General features: G+C 34.0%; 2 protein-coding genes across 7 annotated transcripts; both read right to left on the minus strand.

The window, feature by feature from the left end:
- Positions 1-258: 258 nt before the first annotated feature.
- On the minus strand, positions 259-3,874 carry LOC142553729 (uncharacterized). The gene is made up of 2 exons (XM_075664183.1): positions 3,597-3,874; positions 259-1,386 (listed from the first exon to the last, which is right to left on the minus strand). The coding sequence occupies exons 1-2, from the start codon at positions 3,706-3,708 to the stop codon at positions 491-493; spliced, it is 1,008 nt and encodes a 335-aa protein (XP_075520298.1). The 5' UTR covers positions 3,709-3,874; the 3' UTR covers positions 259-490.
- Positions 3,875-6,521: 2,647 nt separating this feature from the next.
- LOC142553730 (aberrant root formation protein 4) lies at positions 6,522-16,589 on the minus strand. 6 transcript variants are annotated; one of them, XR_012821990.1, is made up of 15 exons: positions 16,407-16,589; positions 14,486-14,665; positions 14,207-14,356; positions 12,945-13,017; positions 11,367-11,542; positions 11,235-11,291; positions 10,980-11,130; positions 10,794-10,853; positions 10,438-10,706; positions 10,284-10,355; positions 9,508-9,585; positions 9,256-9,417; positions 8,878-9,007; positions 7,973-8,024; positions 6,797-6,877 (listed from the first exon to the last, which is right to left on the minus strand). XR_012821990.1 is itself a non-coding variant. In XM_075664184.1 (14 exons), the coding sequence occupies exons 1-14, from the start codon at positions 16,425-16,427 to the stop codon at positions 6,657-6,659; spliced, it is 1,722 nt and encodes a 573-aa protein (XP_075520299.1). In that variant the 5' UTR covers positions 16,428-16,589; the 3' UTR covers positions 6,523-6,656. The 6 variants fall into 6 exon arrangements, 4 of the variants coding, with proteins under 4 accessions (XP_075520301.1, XP_075520299.1, XP_075520302.1 ...); XR_012821991.1 differs by having other exon boundaries at positions 8,878-9,028; XM_075664184.1 differs by lacking the exon at positions 8,878-9,007 and having other exon boundaries at positions 6,523-6,877.
- Between the last annotated feature and the right edge of the window lie 1,908 nt (positions 16,590-18,497).

Genomic DNA, 18,497 nt, shown 5'->3' on the forward strand with positions numbered 1-18,497 from the left:
CTTCTTGAACTATTATCTTATCCAAATATTCACACTGCTTAGTTAACCCATTGCAATATGGTAAATTAAATTATAAATAACATCACTTTTTTAACCAAATAATATTGAGTATACATTACCACTATAACTATAATATCATAATCAAATTTATAATCACAAAATTAGATAATACACACACAAAAAATTACTGGAAAAGCACACACAGTTCAGCATTAATCTTCTATTGGGCTCTTCAATCTTTGTTAATGAGATAATCACAGATGAACCATTCCCTTTTATCCCAATGTTGTCACAAGGAAACAGTATGTCAATTATGCATTGATATTTTGATCCAAGAAGTGAAAGAGTTTATACCCTTTGGATGTGAACAACCAAATAAAATACAAAACTTACTTGTGTGGTCAAAACAAAAATGGAGGAACCCTGCAATAATTTTCCAGAAAAGGTCATTTCCACAGGTGCAAAAAATCTCCAAGCGCCATCTCTGTTGTTATAACCTTTGATACCTGGAGCTCTTATAGTTAGGAATAGACTGGAACGAACTTTCCCTCTTCCGGCCACCACCACGAAACGACAAACATCCATCCCCCTTCCTGAATCTGCCTTGATCCCAACAATTTGGCTCCTCCCTCGGTATCCCTGGTCCATTCCGATCATCCCTCCTCCGACCTCTTTCTCGGAAACCAGTAGACCAGTCGTTTGACTGAGAATATCCACAATTACCCCAGTTCCTGAATTCTTGATCATTAGAATTTCCACCACCCCGATGTCCCCATCCTTCTTGTTGTCCAGCCACACCTTGACTAGAAGGCTTGGCATTATCAGGCCACGCAGGCCAACCTGAAGAATCATTCCCACTTCTCCATCCATTATCCTTCAAGGAATCAGTAATTTTATCTTGGCCTTGTTCCCAAGGATCATGATACTGCTTCCATTCCCGTAATGTATCTTTGAAACTGGGAGAGTCGTGTGAATGATCCTTTTCCCAAGGGTTATTAGTACATTGGTTTGTATCATTTGGTAATTGAGCATGTTCAACCTCTTCATTTATGGTTTCCAATTTGTCAACCGTGTGGGATTTATCTGGATTAAAATAAAGGGTCTCGATATCTGTCATCAGTTTAGGATCCAAACATGGGTTCCAATCAATTTCATCAATGAACATATCAGGGTCGGGTAAAGGGTTAACACAGGGTAAGCCATTGATCATCGTCCAGTATCGTTGTTTCGCGTTATGGAATGCTTCTTTTCCAGCAGAATCATCCCAATTTAGTACGGTAGGATAACAGTAAATGTACTTTTTGGAAGCCGAAATCTTATACCATGGAATCTTCAAGGAATTACAATAATCAACTTCCCATGACGGCACCCGGTTATCTTCAATACCTTCAAGATAATGATGCAACAAACATCAGAATCCATATGTTACAAGGAAAACCAGATACAATATAGTAAATGTTACCAACTTTAGTAGAAAATGAGAAACCAAATAAAAAACAAAATAGTTCATGGAAAGTTATATCAAAATATGCACCAGCAAGGAAATAACTTCAGGCATTTTTAGTCAAATAATAGTCAGTTGGTTTCCCGGGAAATCGCTTTTGAATTCAAGTCACACAAGGGGTACATGTTTGTTAAAAAATAATATATAGTTATTGGTTTGGATAGGGTATTTGCCCCTTTGAAGGTCAGCCCTCTAAAATCCATATCAGAGAGCAGAGGAAATTTGAACATGTCACTAATAATTTATTTAATGTGAGTTTCCAAACTTCATTAAACTAATAAAATTGTCTAGGAACTGAAGTGATAGCAATACAAGGGAAAATAGATGTTCTTAATTGCAAAACTATGAAGACAATTTGAGAGTAAAAAACTGTAGGAGAAATATGGTAAAAGTAAAAAGATTCGTGTAAAATAATGTCTCAGCATATTCAAACAAGCCTCCATTCAATCCTCGTACTTTACCATTTCTTTCTTAAGCAATTCGTCAAATTGACTCTTGAAAACAGAACCAGAAGTTTCAAGGTTTATGCAGGCGATGCGTTCATGCGAACTACTACTCAGTGGAATTTAAATATGTCTAAAACAACATAACTTAATAATAGAACATCATAACTTCAAGAGAACCAACTCACAGCTACTCTGCAATTCCATTTTTGTACTTAAAAGAAGGAAATATAATCAAAACTTCATTTGAATCACTGCTGGTCAGATGAGTAGACATACTATTATGCATAAATGACAACTGAAATTATCATAATAATGAAATAAATGCCAAATCAAATCACGATAGTTCATAAACTCAACCAAGTCAATTGTCAGTAAGATTTGGCTACAAGTTAATACAATTACAGCTGAAGCCTCTTGCAGTAACAAAATCAGAGTAACAGAACGTTAGTTTTAAAAAAAGTTGAACCTGAATATCCTCCCCAAACATATTTTATATTTGTCGATACAGACACCAAAAAAAAGATAGAACTGGAAATAAATATCGCTCAAACAAGTGATGAGACTCAGTTTTGAATCGCAGCTCATAGAGCTGATCCAACAAGCCTACCTACCACCTCGGTCAGATAAAATCATTTTTCTCATCATATCAGAAGCGGCTTAAATATAATGATGCCATCAGCTTCCAAAATATCAAATGGCGATATCAGGTGATAATACAAGAATCAAGAAACAACTGTGCTATGCTATCTAATGGCAACTAAACAATACAGAAAAGATAAGAACTCAAATCCTCTACGAAAATATGCTGCTGGGGATTAATATACTTACATGAATCCAAGCAATTTCTAAAGCTTGGACGAATGGAAGGAACAAATTTATAAAAAATTTGTTCAAAAGATCAAAAATTTAAGGACAAAACGGTTGAGCCCAAACACGATATTTAATCTCAAACTAAACAAACAGGTATTACAAGTGCAAATTAGGGTATTTTTCGAAAAGCCCAAAAAAATTACTTAGATAAGGAAAAAAATAATTAACCACCATCAAATGATAAAAATTGAGTGAATAAAATATTTTGGTTCAAATGCAATCTTGAATCTCAAAATAATTAAAAAGATAATGCAAATCACACAATAAAATTAAGAAAATTTGGAAACCCAAAAAAATAAAGAAATAAATAAATTTACCCAGATGAGAAATAAAACAGTAAATAAACAACCATCAAATGATAAAAAAATTGGATCGGATGCATAAAATGTTTGAGACCAAAAATACAATCTTGAATCTCAAAACAAACAAACAGGTACTGCAAATCACATAATACTAATACGGAATTCAAGAAACCCAAAAATACACTTAGATAAGAGATAAAACAGTAAAAACACAATCATCACTCTGAATCTTAGCCGAAATCCTTCGTTCAAATCCTAAATTTCCCACTTCGAAAGAAGAAACATAAATCCAAGAAAACCCACATACAGACTTGCACTTTATTCAAATTATGTTCAAAATTCTATCCATATTCGCAATCCCGAATACACAAAGGAAAATTTTTAACACAGTATATACTTGACAAAAAAAAGAAAAAAAAAATACACGAGTGAAGCATATTCACAGGTCATATTAACAAGAAGATAAATAAATACCAGAAGAATTTGATTGGGTGTCGTAGGATCTTGAAGAAGACGGTGCGGGTTCTTCATACTGGCCGTATCTGCCCTTCTTCCTGGGCAGATATCTCCGATTCCATTTGCCCATTTCAACAAACCGATGAAATCTTACAACAGCAAAGGACAAAGGCAATCTCGAAATGGGTTTGAATGCGCGATTATGTACTTAAAATAGTGCTAACCCAAGGTTTCCTGGGCTGAGATTCGGGACCTCGTCCAGTGGTCGAGGCACGTGTACTATTTGTAAAAGTTTAAAAGACATCCGAGGCTAGACGATGTTATTTTTACTTGACTGAGAATATTTTTTTATGATGTATTTTAAATATATTTGAGGAAGTTATTTAAAAAATAATAATTGTTCAAAATTATTTAACAATTTTTTTTTGAGAAATTGGGACAGTTAAGCCGAATGAAAAATAAGAACTTGTAATATATTTTGTTTTTAACAAGTTATGCGGGATATTTATGAAATTTTAAAACATGTTTCTTGGACGATTGAAATTCCGGCGCGGTAAAAATCTTGTTTGTCATAAAACTTTTTATAAAAAATTAATTGGTTAATATGTCCTCGTCTCAAACTTTAATTAAAAATACACATGAATGACATTTCACTCGACCAACAAAATGATTAGCACCATGAAGAATAAAACACGACATTCTGGTAACATGAATATATCAAGTAGAAAATTAATCATCTCTTGTCTTTTGCACCCTAGACATAACATCATCTTCTTCAAGGTGTCTCTCAATATCATTATAGCTATTAAAACTCGCACTTAGGTTACCAAATGATTAACCTTGAGCTACAAAATCGTTAACACCATGAAAAATAAAACACGACAATCCTGGTAATATGGACATATCCAGTAGAAAATTAAACATTTCTTGTCTTTTGCACTCTAGACATAACCTCGTCTTCTCCGAGATGTCTCTCAACAATACTATAGCTTTTGTAACTCGCACTTAGGTTACCAAATGATTCACCATGACCAACATTTGGAAGCAAACAATAGCTTTCAGGCTTGCACCACTGGAAAAATTAACCTTAGTTCATTAAACAAATATAATATATCATTTTTTATTATTTTTTCTTCTCAGACACCACAACTATAATATCAGTTGAAATCTTGCATAAATAAAGTGGTTTGTTCTGATATCTTAAACCGTTGGGCTTCATGGTTGAATTTCTACATCTGCTTTGAGACTTCATTATTGCCTTGAAGTTGAGTTTTTGTTAGCTATTAAACCCAAACCCTCAACCTTGTGGTGGTAAAGAAGAAAGAAAAATAAGAATAGTTTATTCAAAATGTGGAGGACGATAAACTCGGATCATGTGTAAAAAACACAAAAATACCATAAACAACCGCGTTTATGGCGATATTATGACATGAACTTTTAGAAAGGTGTAGATTAGTAGGTATTCTTTGAATCCCGCTAAACAAAAGAAGGAATAGAGTCGTTGTGAGCTAAAATGTTAAAAGTTAGAGGGCATATTAGTCGATTAATTTTTCGTAAGGGTTTTGTGCAATTGAGATTTCCACAAGGGGTCAGATGCCATTAGAATCATGTTTCACCAACACATCAAAAGTGAGGGATTTAACTTTAACTAATAACTAGAGGCTGGTAATGTAGAATAATACATATATATTATTATATATATATAATGAAGTTAAAAAAAATATTTATGGGAAATTTTTTAAAAAAATGAGAGTTCTTACAAATATCTAATTAATTTTCGTTAATATTTGAAATTGATTTGGAGAGATATATTGAATAGTAATAAATTGTTATAAACATATATGAAAGTCGAGGATATTTTTGGGATTTTTAAGCTTCATCAACGTACCAAAATAGTTAGTATAAATGTTTAACTTTAATATATAATTAATATAAGAGATTGATAATAGTCTAATAGATATATAAAAATGTGTGTGTGTGTGTGTGTATTTGATAATTTTGAATTTCGAATTGAATTAATAAACGTTGTTAAAATATATGAGTAATTTCGAAGCTCAAAGACGAAAAATATGCTTAAATGAAGAATTTTTTGTTTGTAAAATTATGATAGTTGAAATTCATGCTCAACTCCTTTTAAAAAAATAATTTCTATTTCATAATATTGATTCATGATTTCGTATGATTGCTAAATTCATACACAAATATTATATTCTCATGTTCTTACCGGAACAGACTCATAAATTTCCGACTCAAATTCCGCAAATTAATTATATGAACGATGATATATTAATTAATTATGTATCTTTGTTTACGTCAGATTCAAGTTTTACAAATGATTATAGTTATAAATCATTATTTTATTCATATATAATTATTTATTGATTTATAATTTATATAATAGAACTTTCATATTAGTTGGTCTTATAATACCAATTACCTCCACAAAAAAATTGTGAAATCCAGTATCATACACATTATATTAACATTCATATTCTTTAACATTCATTTTAATATTAACACTCAATATTATGAGTATCATTATTCACTCATTAATCTTTATTCTTATTTTACATAATAAATCCATTTTCAATTTTATTTAATTATTATTTGATATAAATAGTAACATTTTTTAACTTTTTATTATTTTAAATTATATCTTGCATACATTTTTAAAAAACAACATGTATATATAATTTCAGATTTTTATCAATTTTAAATTATTTTTATTATTAAAATATTGATTTTATTTCATATTAGTAAACTATAAAAAATATTAACACACACTTTTGGCTTGCAAACTCATAAACAAGATTTGAGCTCGAGTCCAAAAAATGGCAACCTCGATTGAGCTCAAACCAAACCAGCTCAGTAGGCTAGTTCGATTCAGACTAGTGACCCAGCTCGACGCCCTTTACACCCCTGATAACACGACTAATAAACTCATTTTCAAGATATAATGATCCCCATAAGCATGGAACTCAGGCAACATAAAACTAAAATTTCACCAACTGAGAGTAACCAGTTGATACAAAACATCCAAATTCAAATACTACATAGTTTTAATGGTAAGCCATGAATTTATAAATGTTTCAGCTCCTCTTCTACGAGTTCGATACAACGATATAAAACCAACTCCACGGGGTTCAGCGCGCATACTGCATCAGATGCTAATTCATGATCCCAATTTCTATGGGTTTCGGCCTCCATAAACGATATTATAGCACGCAGAGGTAGAAACCATTCGTTGTAGGCCTTCTGCAAGATGTCCTTGGACAATATCCCTGTGTAGTTTGACTTCCCTATCACACAATCCCAGTGATATCAATAACCGATGTCACTCACCAAACTTTAATATTTTTTCCATTCATGAATCATGATGCTCTATTTGAATTAAAAGTTCAATGATCCTAAAATCTAATATGTTGTTCTTATTAACTTTGTCCAAGCTAACTTTGGCTCTTACTTCCTCCCCTTATCGTATGGATTTTGTTATATGTTTCATAGTGACTCTACAACAAAATGTAGAGTGACTAATAAGGTTGACAGCTCTCTCAATAAGAGAGCTAGTTTTTTTGTATTTGGGCCTATTGGATAGGCCTAACATTGGTGTTCGTCAAAGTTGACGAAGCAAAAGAAGCAACATGAGAAATCGCCATCAAGGAAACTTCTTCATATAGCCCATGTTTACAACACGTGCTAGGATTAAGATACTGAAAAGAGTTTAAGCTGTTCAAAGTGGGATTGCATGGGTATTGACTTCTCAAGGAGTCGGCAATGCAACATAGACAACATAAGTTCCAGGATATAATGGGGCATGACTAATGAGCCTTATTGGATTTGGGTTTGCTTATTGGGACCATGACCAAATAGATATCTTTCTGATAATTTCCTTTTCACCTCTAACGTTTCTTCTCTGACATGTTCCATTATAACTTGAAATACGGATGGGTAACTCATAGCATCACTAAGTACTGAGGACGTAAAAGTATGTCACCTATATTAGTAAACACACAATATTTAGGAATAATAGCTTATCTTTCCACCAAAAGTTAAACTATTGCTCCCCCAACATGAATAATTATTGATCCCCCAAGGCTGGAATAACTAACTATTGATCCCCCAATAATCCATGTCACAATATTTACACTACTCCGTAACCTGTGGTAATTGAACATCTGATATTGGATTTGATATTAAATGTAAGAAAGATCATTTGTTGTCTTACTAAAAGCCATAACATGTGATAATGATACATATCAAATTTTTTAATATGTACAAAAGCCTCAATGCCATCTTTGAGAGAGCTCTTTCAGGACCAATTATTACACCACAACATAATAAGCAATTGAAACACTCTGCATAGCACACATGTATAGTTAAAGATCTATCATTACCTGTTGACTCTGTAATCAAGATAAATCTGTAAAAGTTAAGGGCAGATAAAACCTGCAGCAAAAAAAATGTTTTGTATATTACTCAAGTGAGATAAAACTTATCCAGGATCAAGCTAACAAAGCGGGTACATCCAAGATTAGCACAACCACCTTCAAGAATGAGGTTCAAATTCGGCAAACATAATCACCCACATTAATTTCAGCAAAAGATGCAAAGGGACTAACTACAAAGGTGTTACCTAATAAACATTTTCTATACATAATGAAACTTTTGCAAACTTCTTAAAGTACTCACCATGACAAAAGTTCAGAAAATCACAAAATTCTACATACAGGAGAGATGGAGCATACCAAAATCATTGAAACTAGGTATTATATTCATAAATTTAAGAGGCACAATTACCCCTATCTCTCATTTGTTTGCCCCTGAATAGTGATAGTAACAATAATATCAGTAGTAATGATTATAATAGTATAGTAGTGTTAGTTTACAACAACAATAACTTTATTCAAAAGAAATGTGACTAAAACATGTACATCCTCTATCTACGCAAAATACATGCCAGGACAGCAAATCGATCTTATAGTGCACTTCACTAATAAGTTATTAAAGCATTCTGCCAAAACATTCAGACAGGAGACACTGAACGCCCATAAAAGTTATGTGCAATTGTTAACATTTTACATAAAATTGTATCACAAATAGTCTTGCCAAATCAAATTCCGAGAACAGGTGGCAAATTGTTTGTGAGAGTCTAAACAACTAGATATCTGGAACTTGGGCAAGTATTTATAAAATTTTACTCAGAAAAACCAAGAAAAAAAAACTGTGGTTAGAAGTAGAGATGGGATCATAAACCAGCTGACAAGCAACACCAAGTATCTATCTTAAATTCTCAGTATACCTTCATATCACTGATGGGCCTAAAAAATTCATGCATCTATATACACAACTCATCAAAGACACCATCAAGCCAACTTCTAATGTTCGGGCTCAGTCAGCCACTAACAGCAGGATTTATAACAACGTATGTCCTAGCAAGAAAGAGGATGCCACTACAATGTCACAAAGTAAATTGTCATGCAACACAAAATAAACCCAACTGAAGCACCTTTGAGATATTGTAGAGGCTCATGAAACGGAAAACATAACTGAATATATCAGGAGATGCAAACTAATAAGCACAACAAAAGATGCAAGATAAGAGTTAAACTAACTATAAATTAAGGGATAGATTAATAAAAGGGGGCACGGGGATATAGAGAGAGAGAAAGAGATTTACTGCATCACTGTACTCAGGAAGGGATGGAGGTCCGCCTTTCAGAGGTCTGAGAACCATCTCTACCAATTCAAGCACAGATGGACTCCAAAATGATATATAAGAATTTCTATCAGTTTTTCCCACGTGCATTTCCTCTTTAACACAATCTAGAAGTATCGCAACCTTTTGCACCAAGTAGAAATTCTCAACAAGAAGTCTTTCTAGTTCCTATATGCTTAAGAAGGTGCTTCTGAATTAGGATCAAAAGCTTACCATGGAAGAAGAACCAGCAGACTTTATCAAAGCCCTTAAGACATCAAATCTTACAGAAGTTGGAATGTCTGAAAGCACCTGATTTTAGTAAACATTGGGTAAAACAATACATGGGAAATTGAAAACAAATGAAAAAAAGTTGTCTTCTGTGCTTGCTTTATGGGGACAGACGTAAGATTTCAATAATAACAAGCGCAGCAAAAGGAAAGGTTTGCAATAAACAATTTCAAGGAGGTTCGCGGGCCTAAACAAAAGAAGGATTTGATCGTGTTTCACATAAAAACTCAAACAAATAAATTATGAGCAAAAACTGGACAGATATTAAAGGTCTCTCAGCACCGGGTGGACTCCATGATTGCAAAGCTAGTTAACCGGAACTGAATGGAAACAATTGTTTGTTTATGGAGCCATATACCTCCTTTTTTTCTTCCTATTAAGTTAATGTCTGATTTAGTTCCAATGATCCTGCTAAAGCACACGGTGAGACCCAAGAGAAATGCCTCCCATGAAGAATTCAACCACCAAAAATATTTGTCCGCAATGTTGGATATCCTTAACACTCAATCATCTCATACAAAATTAACAATCATACCCTTAAATTTAAAAGCAAAGGATTATTTTCATTTGACGTTAGACATAATCATACAGATACAGTAAGCAATCATCCCTACCTTATCAGCCAGTAAAACATATACTGAAAAAAACAATAATAGAGTAAGAAATTCGTAAATATAAAAGAAACAATAACTCAAAGCATCTAGCACTAGAAATATTACCTTTTTGAATGCAGCAAAAGCATTTCTTCTTGACATAGTATCTGGAGCATTCATAATGACCATTTCAATAGCCTAAGAGTGAAAAATGAATGTAATTGACCACATGAACTAGAAGGCATCAAGAAAGAAATTAAAATGTTGACAATTAGCCCACCTGCAAATTGACATAGAAAGCTGCCATATATGTTGTGTAGTCCAGATGGTCATCATAAGAGTGTGGTGCAATGCCATCCATGATGCACAACAGGAATTCAATAGCATGCGTTTTCAATTCTAATGGTAGATCAGCATACGTGAATATAAACTTCAACATGCCAATCGCTTCAAATCTACTGTTCCAGTGATCTTGAAGTTTCTGTTTGACAGCAGTCAAATCAGCTTTGGCGGACATGGCAACCTCAGAATTCTTGTATCCCCAAATTACTGGATAAATTCATCAATGAAATGATAAAGTTTGTACTTGGGCAGCCAACAACACCAACAAAGAAGTATAAGTGGTCAATTACCAACCTGCAAGTGAAGCTCCAAGTTTGACATGCGAAAAGCAACTAATACCACCATCACCATCATCTATAATTTGAGAATTGAAGCTCAAATAAAATCCCCTCTTTAAAGAAACACGTCAATTCCTTCTCGATTCATTTTTAAAAAACGATGACAAAGAATAACACAGCATGTAGTTAAATAAAGTTTTACCTACAATTACAAGTTTAGAGATCTTAGCAACTTCACATCCTGTTATCAAACCGCTATACGACAATTTGCAAGAATGAAGGATTTCGGATAACTGTACCACCAAAAGAATACATCTCGATATTTCACTTCTCATTCCAATTGAAACAAGGGCCTGCAAATTGAGGATGAGTTATTATCACATAGATAAATTCGAGTGACTCAAGAAGCAACTGAAAATGGCTGAGACTAGGATTTAATTTAGCAAGAAATATCCACCATGAGCTGCAACACATAGAGGCCCAATATAGCATGGAGTTTGAAGTTGTCACCTTCCTGATCAAAGAAGTGAAATTAATTTTGAAAGCCACTTGACTTAATCAAAAAAGAATGACAAGCACTGCCACTGACCAATTTTACACAGATTGTATGGATAGAGCAAGCAACGTCAGTTGCTGCTCTGAACAATTCCCCATAATCAGTATCTTCATAATCAGATGTGGAGGAGAAAGTCTTTAAGATATTAAGAACTACCGGAACTGCAGCATTCACTTGCTCGAAGTGCCTCCTCTGAATTAGAACCAGAACTGTAACCAGAAAAACATGAATGTTTATTCATCCATCCAAATAAGATCCTCTAATATCTTTCTAACTGACAGAAACGTATCAAGGAACATGGCCCTGAGTGCGATGGCACAATTACTTAAATAGAGTTAACTCGTGTGTGTGCTTTTACTATCAAACACACAAGTTAAAAAAAATGAACAAAAACAATTGAAAATGGTATCATAAACCTATAAGCTTTAATATTCCTATTAATGTAATCCACATGCTCTTTCAGTCACCTGATGAGGTGTATTTTGAGATGGCTTGATGAAAATTTGCTTCCACTACCTCAGCAAAAAGATTTTGATCTCTCAGTGTGTTGAATTTAATGGTTATTCATCAATTCAATATGAAATGCTACCTGAAAATTAGTTCATTTCTACAGGTACACGACAAAATCTACCACATCACGACCTCCAAAATAATTGCAAAAAATCTACCACATTCACGACCCATCCTCTAGATGGGTCATACTTCCTATAGATGAATTAAACTCCAGAATATTATTTTGAAGAAGAAGATGATGAAGAAGCAATAATGCCCATCCAATGATCACAAATAGAGGATGGGATTATCATGAATGATATTACTGAAGTACGCTGGCAAATACTAATAGATAGGCAAAGATAAAAAGTTCAATTAATAAAAATAAAATAAAATTTTCATTTCCAAACTTTGTCACAAAGAGAATGGAGATACAATAATGTTATGCAAGATACAATAAAAAAAAGACAATAAAAGGAAAGAGACAACTAGAATGGACCTCGAAGAGGAATGTGCATAACCAGCAAGAAAAAAGTCCACCCGAAGTTTTGTGACACATAAATTTTATAAAAGAGAAATTAAAACAATGTCGAGAAAAGATGAAGAGAACAGAATCCAAGTATGATGCTAGGTAAAATTCATGCAAACATATAAACATACAAATTAACATAATGAAATTATTATGATAATTACGTGCAGAGTTACGCGACATCCTTCAAGTAGCGGAACAAGAATTGTTACAGTTATCAAAACACATGGAAGGAAAAAGTCATGTTTAAACATATGTATAGGATAGAAAATATACAAATTCGCAACAAATAAAATAATAATTAACCCTTAAACACTGAGATTCCTTGCTAGAAAGATGTACTTGAGCACACAATTTCTGAGTAAAACTGGAAGATAAACACATCTGCAGCCTTAGAATGAAAAGGTGGCATGGCTTTTTTCTTAAAAAATAAGTAGGAATTTTACCCTGTTAGTAATTAGTTGTGCTTCCACGCCCAGTACATAATTTTCCACACATTTCAAAGAATTTATAGAGAAAGATGGAAAATATCTAATTATGTTACTGAAATATTACCTCTCTGGTGCAAAGAAAAAGAAAATAATTACTACCTTTGGCAAGCCCAACGAGAAGTGGTACAAAGTAACTGGGAATTACGAACAACTCGCTTGGAGAACCTAATGCCTGAGAAAATTTCAAATTAACATTAGTAAAATCATTTGAAAAATTGGTAAGCTATCCTATCATTAAAGAAAGGCCAGTCGCAGATTTACTCGATTTGATTGAATCATTGAACCAGAGGTGATCAAACATGCCTCACAAGCTGAGCCAGCATATTTCAATAAAATACATGTGAGCAACCATAGACCATACCATTAATTTAAGCATGGTCTGTGATTTACTGGTAATGGACATTAAAATTTCGACAGAAATCGAAAACGGTAGTTATTTTTATTTTTGGGGGTAAAAAATTTCTGACCATATCGATAATTTTTGTGGATAAAATTTTATATTTTCAGGTATACCTTGACTTCCAATCTCTACAATATTTGTCACGGTTATAATGGTAGTCTTACCAGGTCAATATCAAGTAAAGGATGGAAGGAAATTAAGACTGTCTTGTTTCATTTTTTACGTGTTCTTGTCCCAAGGATAGGACAACGCCATATGAATGGCCAAACATTTGACAAAAAATTGCAAACTCACTCGCACACGTGGCAGGAACTTCCTTGTTTTTTAGTCACGCATTGACAGTTTTATTTCAACAATCTCAGCAGACGTGCCTAAATGAACAAATTGAAGAATATGGAATGTAATATGTTCTCTTAGATGCAAACCAAGTATGATGCTCCTCAAACTAAAAGTAAAAAAAATCAAATTTCATTCGCCTCACCAAAATTCATGAATCCACACTATACTGACTCCACAAGTGACTGGAAAGAAGTAGAAAGGCAATATTTGGTCCCACAGGGTCATCAGATGCAGAAATAATAATTTTGAACTTTCATTACCATTTATAAAGGAAAACTCATACTAGTCGTGAGTGCTGAGAAGTATACCCAGAGACAATGAAGCTTCTTCAAGCAACGACACAAAATAAAACACAAGTAATGCTTAAAGTACACAAAAACAAAAGATTACACTTTTGTCATGAACAGAGGACATGGCATCTTCATCTAACTAGAACCATATATATACACACACATACAGATTCATCAAACCTCAAATTACACGCAGAAATTTTGGCAATGACATAAGAGAATCAACAAAAGAACTGGTCAACAGAGATTAATTCTCAAATAAAAACCATCCATAAAAATTCACTTATACAAGCAGCATTAGTGCGAGGAAAAACTTGAGTCAGAGAATGAACCTCGCAAAAAATAGAGAGCATATCACGTGGGCTGCAGCGACCAACAAACCGGTCAATAATATTCTTAGTAACCTCAGAACACCTTTGTGATACACAACCAAGCTTCGTCACGACCTTCGGCAACTCGAACGCCAACATATCAATAACCTCCTAAAAAGATTTCATTTGCTAACTATTAACAAGGAAAAAAAGTAATATGAAATACTCCAGATAAAAAGAAAAAAATCAGGAAAGAGAAAGAAAAAGAAAAAGAAGAAGAAGCAAATACATGCACTAAACCTGATTTAGCGAAGGCAACCAAACGAGTTGATGAATTTTTTCAAGAGTTTCAAATGCGGTTTTTCCGGATTCCTCCATATCAACTTCAGATATAATAGAGTTGGAGACTGAGTCGAGAAAATTTGCAAGCTCTGATATCGCTTGCTCTGAACTGCTGTTAACAACCGCTTCAATCAACTGCTAGTACGCAAAAATAGGTCAGAAATAGTAAATTAGTTAGATCACTACTTGTGTGGTAATGTGTGAATCCATACAACAAATACTATAAGTAAATGCATCCAAATCTTATGCATCAGATGGGGAACAGGAGTTTATGGTTCATTGAAGAGCTCATAGTTGTTGATAGCGAGCGCTGCGCTCGCTTTTGTGTGTAGCAACGCGAAGAGAAGCCTCGTGGCTACAGGGAGCTATGCGCAGTGCACTTCGAAGTAGCGAGCACTATCGTCGATATCGTATAGCAAAGCCACACAACATTTTTTTTAAAGTAGCGCATGTTTTGTAGGCCCATTTTTTTCACAATTTTTAGACCCGTTTTGCACAATTTTTAGGCCCAATTCTATTTCAATTCAATGCTGCTTTTCATCTTCTGTTTCAATCTTCTCTGGTTCTCCCAATCAACCTTAACAAAAACACTACATACGATAGTCATGATACGATCGATCATATCATATTGTGTGAAGTAGATGATGGCAATGAATGGTTGGTAGGGAGACTGGAGGATGAAGAGCATGACTTTGTTCATGATGGTGATTATTTGACTTGGCAAGATGTTGCAGATGTTGTTGGAGTAGATGAAGGTCCTTATACATTGAGCAAATCTAATGGGGCCTCGAAGGCGACCCCTACATCTACGCGGGCCTCAAAGGCGACCACATCTACACCTACAGAAAGCTCGAAGGCGGCCACATCTAAGTCTAGAGGGAAAAGGCCAATATGAACATCTACTACACTTAATCTTGTAGATGAAGAGGATGAATTCGACTTTGGTGAAGAAAATGAAGAAGAGAATGATGCCAAGCGTAGTGCAATTTCAAATGAAGAAGATGATCTCAATCTTGATGAAGAAAAAAAAGATGAATTTTAGATTATGTTTTTCTAATTTTAAAATTGAGGTTTTATACGTTTTGAACTTGTATATTTGTTATTTAAGCATGAACCGTTGAATTGATGTTAGTATGTTACTATATGTTTTATATTTTATATTTATATATTTGTAGTACTTTACTTCCAAATAGCTCTCGCTATGTGCTATAGCCACGGGCAACCTTTGCGTTACGCAGCGCTACGTGTGATTGACACCTATGGAAAAACTTAAATTGACCGATATTTCCCACTCAGTAGATATGAAGAAATTTCCGATTACATATGAGGGCTACAACTTACATCATGAAAAGGCCCAACCCATGAGTCATTACCTCATAAGAGGCCACTTAATGCGGACTCAGTGGTACTAAAACGTCAATTAATTCCATTTGTTCTCTCACATAGTCACATTTGAAAGGAGAGAAGCTACCTTCCCAAAGTGGCATAAAAACTACGTGTGAAGACTACAAAAGGTGGTTACTTGAATATGGTACTTAGCTCCATTTTCAGAGCTTGAAATGTTGTTTCTATCTAATTTCATATATCCTGGACTTTTAATCTTAACTGATAAAATGGGACCACCGGTGAAAGTGCCATCCAATCCACCTATCTATCGAGAAAAATTCTTTCAATCTTTTATCGATTTTCTTTTTGCCCTCTAAAAAAAGTATGAGCACTTTCCATATACTTGGTTTCTCTATGTTGTTCAAGCTCCAGTGCGTCACAAATACTACAGAAGCGAAAGAGAATCACTTCCATACGATATATATATATATCTATGAGAGTATGGTCCATTACGTGTGTGTCAAAGTTTCTAAAAGTGGACCTTCAAAATTACCTCACAAATCCTTGTGTTCATCGTCGATGAGTGCTTTGCCGTCCACTGCCGCAGGGCTGGCTGTGTCTGACCCTGTGGACGAGATGATAGATCCGCGGAATTAACCCCAGTTTTCGAAGAAAAGGGTTTTAGCTTGATTCCAGTGGGGATTGATTGGCAAGCTTTTTTATTGTATGCGTTTGTATGTGATATTTATGTGCTTTTAAAAAATATATTAATGTTGATTGGACAAATCATCTACATACAACAAGACGGTTTCATAAGAACCAGCAAATTTTTTTAAAAATTATCTTATTTTAATATTACTAACTTCACATTGTTTATTAAAAAGAGATGATAAAGTGTTTATTTGAGATAAGGGATTATTTGAAAGTTACGAAGGTAAAATGAGCTTGTAATTTACCAATCATGCTACTACTTGATGTGATAAATTAGTGTTGGGTAGGAGAAGATGTTGAGATGATCCCATTGTTACGTGGGATGGGATGAAAAAAGTGATGAGGGAAACGATTTGTTCTTGATCACTATGATAAGAGAGTTCATGGCAGAGATGGACGTGATTTGTATGAGGTTTCTTTAGCGTCCACATGACTATTCAAATGGAGGAAAAAATAATGGCTAGACCAATTATGGATTCAAAGTTGGAGGTCACGAAACATGAATATCAAGATATATCTGAAATTTTCAATATTTGTACTTGTGATATTATATGTTGTTGATGTATAGATATTGTACATAACATTAGCCAATGCCCAAGTGAGGCAGTGAAGGTAATGGATTCTCAAATGAAAATCCTAACTTGCGAGTTTAATGGATTGTTACCTTTTTTATTTGTAAACGAAGTTTTATGAACATTAGAATGAAGAATTTTGGCAGTAAATCAAGTTTTATGATATTTTTTATAATTTTTTCTCTCCAAAAAGCTTTGATTTTGTTTACATCTTTGTGTATTCCTAAAACCAAACTTATCAAAGTTCATATTTTGTGGCGTTTGTCGATTGTTCTTCACGATTATTGTCAAAGACGGGTTCTTTGAAGGTTCTTTTGAAATCAGTTGTTTTTATTTGTGTTATTTGTCATTAAATCACGTCGTTTAGAGGATGAATATCACGTTGCTTATTTCAAAGTTAAAGATCGGGGTTATGAGAATTCATGTTGTTCATTGAATTGAGAGTGTAGCTGGGTCTGTTTCGTGTTTGTTTTTCATGCATAACCAGATTCGCATCATACATGTGTGTGGCCCACCATATTTTGTTATTTTCATTAATATGTATTCAACTTCAAGGAACCTCGAAGATCCTATCGACACCTGACAATATATTATGTGTTTTTTGCACCGTAGTTTCCACAAAGTATGTGTGCTCTCAACAACAATATACTCAAGTCTAGCAACTCTAACCGAGTAATCTTTCACAGATGTGATCAGATCATTTTTATCCTTAAAAATAATGTTTACATATAGCTCTCATTTGTTTAGATTATAAAAGCTGGATCGTAAATCAATAAGTACACCAATATAATCAAGAAGCTCCTCCTCGAATACTTCATCAAAAAATGATTGCATCTTAGACTTGTCTGACATAAATGGTGCCAGTTTTATCTCTAACATGGCACGAGGTGGTTCACGTGATGACGTTCCCTCATCAACAAATCCACGTATATTCTCTTCTATATTATCATTTATATCATTTTATTCATTGTTATGCTATTCTGAAGACCTATCATATGACATCTCTGGTTCAGTATCACTCCTAAAACCATCATTATTATTTTTTTCATCATCTAAAAAACAGCCCAATGATCAATTGGATCCCAAATTGTTCGAACATATTCAGCCCAAACTGTTGTTGTATTCGACCAAAATGTGGGATTTTCTTCGGACATGCTTGTGATATATTGATATCACAATCCACTTCTATGCTCCAAATGTATATCTCTTAAATTTTCTGTGACCTATGGAATATAAGACTTCGGCTCATTCAAACCCTTGTATGTAGAAGTACCGGCTTAGTTTTGGAAATCAACTTCAGCGACGTGTGGAGTATATGATTCATGTTCATGACCTTCCGCAATCAAGATTTGTTAGCTCTA

This window comes from Primulina tabacum, chromosome 8 (assembly GCF_025594145.1).
Source record: "Primulina tabacum isolate GXHZ01 chromosome 8, ASM2559414v2, whole genome shotgun sequence".
Lineage (NCBI taxonomy): Eukaryota > Viridiplantae > Streptophyta > Magnoliopsida > Lamiales > Gesneriaceae > Primulina > Primulina tabacum.